Below are 8,786 nucleotides of genomic sequence, written 5' to 3' on the forward strand. Positions count from 1 at the left end.
CTGCTAATGACATATAGTGTTTTAGGTTTTTTTTAAACTATTTATATTGATTCAGCTCATCATTTTTGATTTGTTTATAATCATAAATTATTATATCCTATGATTTAATTTAAACGGTAAATGCATTTTTGTATTTCCCATTAATCTGGTTTATTATTGAAACTAAATATTAATTAGAATTTGATCTAATTACCTAATTTTTGATACAAATGCCAATTATAAGTAAAAAGCAGAGCAAGCATAGACCCCAATAATAAATAAAAAATTGTAATACAAACTTTTTGCCTAACATTTGTTCTGGTAGGATTACTTCATGTTTTTAATTGTGGTGCCAAAATATGTTTGCATACCATACAAGATGTTTTACTAAATAGGTATACACCATGCTTCCTTTAAGAGAAATTCCTCCCCTCCCCCCAACTGTAATGACTAGTTATTTTAATATAATTTTAATGGCTTATGTTCACAGTTATCAAGAAACCACATATTTACCATGGAACCGTCTATGAATGATTCAGCAATAAATGCCAAGTAAGTAAATACACTAGGTGGTGAAACATAACAAAAATATGAAATTTTATCCTACTTTTATAATTATTTTATTTTATAAAACTAAGGTTTTTTTCTATAATTATTGTAATTAACACTGTGTCTGATTCAAACAGTAACTATCATCGAATCAATTATTTTAAATGTATTTTATGTTTTTATCACACAGTTCTGGAGTGTTGACAATTCCAACAGTTATTAAACAGGAAAATATTGATGAAGATCAATCATTACAGATAGGGTAAGAATTGTATTTTTTACTTCATAGACTAATATGGAATTTAACAATACTATATACTTAAGTGATCAATAATTAACAAAGGCGTTTCACGTTTAATTTTTGAACTTTAAATGCTAATAAAAAAAAACTGTGACTAAAGATTTTTAATATTTTTCAAATATCATTGTAAAAATATAGTAGGAGCCTTGTATTAAATTTTCAAGTATTTTTACACAACAAATAAAGTTTTATTGACATTCATAGAAAAAAAAAACTATTTATATTGGAAACTTAAAATGTCCCTAAATAGTTCAAAACAAATCAAAATATTTTTAAAATTTTATCATGTATAAAAAATGGAAATATAAACAACCAGTGAAAATTTCATGTATCTACGGTCATCTGTTTTAAAGTTACACCAAAAACCAAAATCAATTTTCTCAAAAACAGATTTTGTGTAAAAATTACCGTTTTTTCTTAATTTGTCCTTTGTTTTTCACGGCACTTTTTAAAACTATTGGAAATTTCAAATTTTGACCTCCCGAATGCACCAACTAGATTCACTTTCCCATCAAACAAGATACTGTTAAAGAAAATCAAAACCGTTTTACTGCCCCAAACCGTGATGACAGACACAAAAATAAAAAAATAAAAAAACACACATTATTGTAAAATCAATACATTCATCGTTCCACTCAGAATCTAAAAAATAACATTCAGTCTTTTTTTTATTTTTAGGAATATTTTCAGTTTCCAATTTTTTAGTTTTTTTATTCTATAAATGTCAATAAAACTTTATTTGTTGGGTATAAACGCTTGACAATTTAATAGAAGGCTCCTAATATATTGTTTCAAAGATTGATGAAAAATATTAAAAATTCAAAATCACGATTTTTTTTTATAAGCATTTAACGTTCAAATATTGACAAAATACGTAAAAATGACGAACATTTCCAAAATATTTTAAGTTAGAAAGTCATAAAAAATATTCTTTTTAAATCCAAAATTTTAAAATGTAATGCAAGATTCCTCACCTTTATCGAAAAAAAAATATCTACAAGAAAGTCAAATTAAATTTTTATGAGCATTTGAAATTCATATTTTTACAACATTTGATAATTCACTCGATTTCTCATGAAACAATTTCCTTATTTTGTTGTAATTAAAATACGATTGACTGTAAATGCTTTAAAATTTCACTGAATGTTCATATTTTCATTTTCTATACATCATAAAATTTTGAAAATAATTTGATTCTTTTTGAGCGATTTATGGACATTGTCAGTTTTCAATTTTATTAGTTTTTTTTTTCTATAAATATGAATAAAATGTTGTTTGTTGGGTAAAAATGCGTGCAAATTTAATGCAAAGCTCCTGATATATTATTGTTACAACAGCAGTTGAAAAATATTAAAAATACATAGGCACGATTTTTTATTATAAGCATTTAAAGATCGATTTTTGACAAAATGTATCAAATTTAATATTGAATAATTATTTCGTAATTAAAAATTTATAAAATGTTCAACTTTTATATCTAAGAATTGAAAATTTAAAACAAGATTCCACATAAGTAGTAAATTCTGTTACCAAAAAATCTAAAAAATACATAAGCACAGTTTATTTTTATACTCATTTTTAAGCTCAAATTTAGACGAAATTACATATTAAAAAACCTGAAATAACTATTTTAGTTATTTTGTTTGGATTGTATAAAATTATTCGTGGGTACTTGAAACTTCTAAAGTATACTATTATATATCTATGATAGTATCACGGTTTGTTGATGATGTACATCGCGTTATAAGTACCTAATAGATATTTTGATATGATTAATTTGGAATTTATTAAAGGTACCTATTATAGGTAATTTTTTTTTTTTAATACCATATATATTATATAATACTATGTCTTATGGATACACATTGTTTCCACGATGAGGATTTGCTGCTCTTGACCAAATATCTGGTTAGGGCTTGTTCGAGCGCCGCAGTCGATGTATAGCCAATGCGTCTATGAACCGGTCGTGCCGTCCCCCGCCCGTCTAGCATGCTGTCACCGATAACGCACGTCCGCGTAGACCCCGTAAAACGTTGACCTAATTTAGTTACCCAACGACCTTTGTCAACGTACGGTCCGTCGTTGTGTTGTTGCGCTGGCCGATCTACGGTTACGCGTTACCTTTGTTCTTGTGATTGCGACTTGATTTGCCGTTCACGCGACGCGTGCCGCCATATCACCGTAATAATATTATTATATTTTATCCGTCGCTGTAACCTCCATAGGCTGTGTTTCGCCGCTTCGTTGGTCGTATTATTGTTTTCGATACGGTGCCCGGTCGTCCGACATATATATTATATTCACGTGTTGTTCGTGCGATCTGTGCTGATATTGTTATACGGCCGCTGTTTGGTTTGGCGAGCAGCTGTGAATACGCGTGCCTTCGGTTCTGATCAAACCGAACCCACACCTGTATTCTCTGTTATCCGTCATCGTAGCCGCCGCCGCCGCCGCCGCCGCCGCCGTGACGAGTGCTACGTGTGGACTTAAACTTCAGTGGTCATATTGTCGCCGTACCTATTATCAAGTCGGAGTAGGCAACAGCCAAGTCATCCCCAACGGTCGCAGGAGACGCGCGTAATTATTATCATACCTTGTGTTTTATTATTACTTATCATAATCATTTGGTGATTATTCTATGTTATTATCTATACTTTGTATTTTCCTATTGATTGGTACTGAGGCGCCGGTACCAAATCATTAGCCATTGCTTTTATTATTATTATTTCTTTTGTATTTCATCAATAAATTATTGTATGTGCCTTACCATACGTGCCCGTTATATATCTCAGAGTATAGTTGATGAGGTCATAGCCTGAAAATCCTACTGTCACATTGGTCCTGGTATTCCTTCAAACTGTTAACTTTCGTTGATGTAGTCAATGAGGCCGACCACTAAAATCGTAGGAGCCTCTTGACTAAACAGGGCTCTTATCCTTTTTAAGTTGATATAGTCTGTTTGCGATAGGGAAGTTTGTAATTTCTTGAGAGCTTTGTTTTTGTTTTGGATGGCTTTTTTTATCTCATCATTCCACAATTGGACGCGAGGTTTTGGGGAGCTTCTCTTATACCTATTGTGATTAAAGTGGTTCCTGTTATCATTTCGGTAAATTACTGTAAATTTTTTTTTTGTGGGGGGGGGTGGGAGTGGGTACTTCAAGAGTCTTGAGGTGGAGATGCTTGGAAGAGTAGATGGCCAAGTTTAGTGAGATGGGTTTTAAGGAAGGTTTTATTGATATTGGGACGGATTTCAACAATGAGATTCATAAGTGAAGAGGAATGTCCGAGTCAATCTCTTTGCAGAGATTATGGATGTTGATGTTTTAGTTTCTATAGTTTTTCAGGATGTCTTTGAACTGTAGTATAGATACAGAGGAACTGTAGGAGAACATTTCCTCTGCTGGTCTGAGTCCATCAATTATTTTTTCCTCCAAACTAGATTATGAGTTTAACCTGAGATTGAGCCTTGCTTTTTTATATATCTTTTTTGAGGGGTCGCTGCTAAGATTGTGAGTTGTTCGAGTCTAGAATGCTTGTGTTGGTGTTGTTTGCTTCGAGAAACGAGGAGCCTGAAAGGAGTCTTTTGATTGGTTTTTGTTCTGCTGTAGTAGATATTTGGTGGGTTACTGAGGTATGGGGTGTGAGAGTTTGAGTGAGGTCAGTGGAAGAGAGACAGGATTTAGGAGGTTCGGAGAGGTCTTCGATCGAGTGTTTGAGGTGGTAAGGAAGTTTGAGGAGGAGGTTCACTACCGTCGCTCCCTTGTGTGGGCGTGGTGGGAGCCGCTGTAGGTAGACCGGGAGATTCTGAATTCTTGGAGGCGGGCGATTGGTCTTCAGGCTTGTCAGGCTGAGTTTCAATGTCTCCCGGTTTGTTTGTTTGGGAGTTTCTGTGGACGTCTCTGATAAGTCTGTGTGTGTGTGGGGAGATGGGAGAGGTTCCGCAACCAGGTCCTTTTCTATAGGTTGAGAAGAGGATATGGCGTTGAGACCGTTTTTCTTGCATGTATTGGAAGTGTGCCCGGTTGATGATTCACATAGAAAGCATGTGATTCTGTCATCAGTGAACAATACTCTGAAGTCAGTTTGATTGTGTAGAAGGGACAGTGTGTCAGGAAGCTTTGAGGCATCTTCATGTTTGATGCAAAACTTTTGGCGGAAGCTTAATATGTGGTCATATCCCTCGATGTTGATCGCCGCTTTGAGGTAAACTGTTTGAGATATAGGAGTGATATTGATATTTTGTCGAATATAACTTGGTTAGGTATAGAGGGACAGACATTGGATATGACTATCCTCTTGGATGGATTTATGAGTTTTCGGATTCAGATTACTTGTTCGTTGATCGTGATACTTTGGCTATATTCTAGCAGTGAATCAAGTATTTGTTTACTAGCAAGAAAAATGCTGAACTGATTATTGGATATGCGAGAAACAAAGGCAATGTCTTTTGGGGAGATAATTTTGCCTAGAGCAAGGATATAATCTCTTCGAGGAATGCCGTCAATAGAGTTAAAGACAATGGCCTGTTCTCTGCTGGGAAAATTTTCATTGGCTGCCACGGATGCATAGTTTAAGTGTGTGTTTTGAAAAGTTTTGCTAATTATCCTAGCTGACTAGATAATACATAATTATTAATTGTTATTTGGTGATATTTTAAAAGTTGTTATGCATATATAATTTATCTAGAAATATTGTATAACAGATAAATAATTGTTGAATAAGTTCAAAGTGGTTAATAAATCCTTAGTACTTATTAGTATTAGCTGCAAAATAGACAGTACGTCTAGCTTTATTAAAATAAAAACGGAACATTCATATAACTGTAAATAATATATAATATATTATAAATTACTAGTACAATTATACTTACCTATAGGTATTTATATAAATACCAAAGAATTTAGAGGTTAAAATGGAATACTGTAGTAACACACTACGTTGAACTTACTATTTTATTAAGATTTTAGTGTAGACCTTTTGTAGGTACATATAAATATTTGATGTGTACGAACAAATGTACGATTGATGAATGTATCAGTACACACCATATTACAACAAATAAAACAATTAATATAGTACCAAAAATGTTTTTTTAGAAAACAGAAAAAGTAGGTAAAATGTGTAATACAGACCACAGTCAATCAAAAGTTTAAAACAAGTAACAGTCATATTTAATACAAACATTTGAAGAAATTTGCATGTATCTATAGTACTTTTTTAGAGTTACACCATAAACTAAAATCGAATTTGTCGAAAACTTGCTTTGTGTAAACCTCCAAGGTTTTCTTTATTTTTTCAAGTACATCTACAGTCAATAGTTTTCGAGTGACACCAAGAAAAAAAATCGATATTATCGAAAACCGATATTAAATAAATACTCTTGTTTTTATTAAAATAATTTTTTCCATACACTTCTTAATTACCGAGAGCTTTAAATGTGATCTCCCAAATGCACCAGCTATAACACTTTCCCATCTGAAAAGATACTGAAGTTGAAAATTGATTTTGAATACTATAATTTTCGTATACTTACAACACACCCAATAAAACACACACATCATCGTAAAATTAAATTACACTTTCAATTTTGTGCCAGAAAAAATCATCGAAACTATTATTTTGTATTTCTATTCAATTCGCCCAATTGTCCTTGAATTTGATAATAGTAACTTTACTATGGTCCACATTTAATTCCATCTAAAAAATAATCTACTTAATACATTGGAGAAGTAAAAATAAACTTTTACCAGTTGTTTTCAAATACAATGGGTAAAATGAAAAAAAAAAAAAATAAGGATTATGTGATTCTACACAAGACCAGTTTTTGACAAATTGGATTTTCATTTTTTGTGTAATTTTAAAAAAATTACCGTAGATATTTGCAATTTTAAAATAACCTTAATGTAATTTATTATTTAGTTCATGGTAGACAAACTGATGAGGAATCAGTATTATATTTTTGAATATTATATAAATAATAAAACGCTTACATAACAAGAGAAAAGAACGGAAAAAAGCGGTATGAATGTTTAATCAATCATATACTTTTCTAAAACTATATATTTAATTAACACAATGCAGGTTTTTTTTTTGTTCTGTGTATATTATAAGTATTTTCCTTTATTTGATAATAAAATAAATAAATTCTTATTTTATTTTTTTAGAACTCAGACTGAAGAAAATGGTACAACTTATATAAAAGAGGAAATAGATGAGATCGGGGCTGCTGAATTTATTAGTACAGTAATTGTCAATCAAACCCTAGAACATATAAATCATATAAATTCAGATTTAACATCAAACAGCTATAAAAGGACAAAAAGCGGAAAAAAGCGGTATGAATGTTTAATCAATCATATACTTTTCTAAAACTATATTTTTAATTAACACAATGCAGGTTTTTTTTTTGTTCTGTGTATATTATAAGTATTTTCCTTTATTTGATAATAAAATAAATAAATTCTTATTTTATTTTTTTAGAACTCAGACTGAAGAAAATGGTACAACTTATATAAAAGAGGAAATAGATGAGATCGGGGCTGCTGAATTTATTAGTGCAGTAAATGTCAACCAAAACCAAGAACACATAAATCATATAAATTCAGATTTCACATCAAACAGCTGTAAAAATACAAATAGTAGTGAAATGAAATATGAATGTGAATTCTGTGAGAAAGTCTTTATTTATAAATCACAATTAAAGATTCATTCTAGGAAACATACCGCTGAAAAACCATATAAATGTGACATTTGTGAGAAAGCCTATTTTCAAAATTCAAATTTAAGGACACATTCAATGACACATACCGGTGAAAAGCCTTATGAATGTGGAATATGTACGAAAGCCTTTACTCAAAATTCACATTTAATTATTCACTCAAGGACGCATACTGGTGACAAGCCTTTTATATGTGGAATATGTACGAAAGCCTTTACTCAAAATTCACATTTAATTACTCACTCAAGGACACATACTGGTGACAAGCCTTTTATATGTGGAATATGTGAGAAAGCCTTTTCTCGCAAACAATATTTGACGAACCATACAAGGATACATAATGGAAAAAAGCTGTATCAATGTGATAGTTGTGATGAAGCTTTTTATTTCAAAAATATTTTAAAGGGGCATAAAAAGACTCATACCAGTGAAAATTTGTCTAAATGTGACATCTGTGATAGGACTTTTAAAACGTTAACTAGTTTAACACGCCATATAAAGACACTTCATTTCTGATACACGATAATTTTGATTAATAAGTTTAATTCTTAACTATTCCATCAAATATAATATTGCTTAAAAAGTTATCTATTCTTGAATTTTATCAAACATGTATTAAATATTAGTTAACTCAAAGTTATTGACTTAGTAATAAATATATATATATTATTGCCTGTAAATCAACATGCTTGGGTTGACTACATATTATTATTTTTAAACTTTTAACTTATGTTGATTAATAAAGGATTATTATTAAATTATTTCATAGCTGATATTAACATAAATACGTATTTTGGACATACCCACACTCCTTCCAATCTATATAAGAATAATCATATTTTAATGTACAAATGCTTTCTCTCATTTCAATTATTAATATGTTATTATTTATGAATATTTTCGATGTTTTGGTGTCTGATTAAAAGTTTTTGAGTGTACAATTGTGTTTGAACATAAATCCAGGTTCATTACCCTAAAACTTCTGTAAATACATAACATTTAGCTTTTTAATTGGAAGGTACCTGCCAATAATTTAGCTCTTAAGTTAATTATTTAGCATTTCATCAATATAAATAAATATTTGATGAATAGTCAGTGTACGGGCCAGCTACATACAATAATAACCCGTCCGCCCGGGCACCGTCGCGCTACACGCACCTTTTCACACACGCGACCTCTGTAATTTGTGTGTAATGTTGTTATAGCTCGAGTAGAATTAGTATCTGAACAGTTTTTTTT

At 31.0% G+C, this 8,786-nt stretch overlaps 1 protein-coding gene across 1 annotated transcript; it reads left to right on the top strand.

The window, feature by feature from the left end:
• Window positions 1-411: 411 nt before the first annotated feature.
• Window positions 412-8,063, top strand: LOC103308856 (zinc finger protein 525-like). Its single transcript, XM_029491992.1, has 4 exons — window positions 412-531; window positions 719-790; window positions 6,994-7,164; window positions 7,310-8,063. Exons 1-4 carry the CDS (start codon window positions 494-496, stop codon window positions 8,061-8,063), a joined length of 1,035 nt encoding a protein of 344 aa, XP_029347852.1. The 5' UTR covers window positions 412-493.
• The last annotated feature ends 723 nt before the right edge of the window (window positions 8,064-8,786 follow it).

This window comes from Acyrthosiphon pisum, chromosome X, assembly GCF_005508785.2.
Source record: "Acyrthosiphon pisum isolate AL4f chromosome X, pea_aphid_22Mar2018_4r6ur, whole genome shotgun sequence".
Taxonomy (NCBI): domain Eukaryota; kingdom Metazoa; phylum Arthropoda; class Insecta; order Hemiptera; family Aphididae; genus Acyrthosiphon; species Acyrthosiphon pisum.

Excerpts from the sequence above, each read along its gene's own strand:
- LOC103308856 (XM_029491992.1), top strand. The coding sequence starts at position 494 with ATGGAACCGTCTATGAATGATTCAGCAATAAATGCCAA. Across the intron at positions 532-718 it reads GATTCAGCAATAAATGCCAA|TTCTGGAGTGTTGACAATTC; the intron begins GTAAGTAAATAC and ends TTTATCACACAG. Across the intron at positions 7,165-7,309 it reads ACAAAAAGCGGAAAAAAGCG|AACTCAGACTGAAGAAAATG; the intron begins GTATGAATGTTT and ends TTATTTTTTTAG.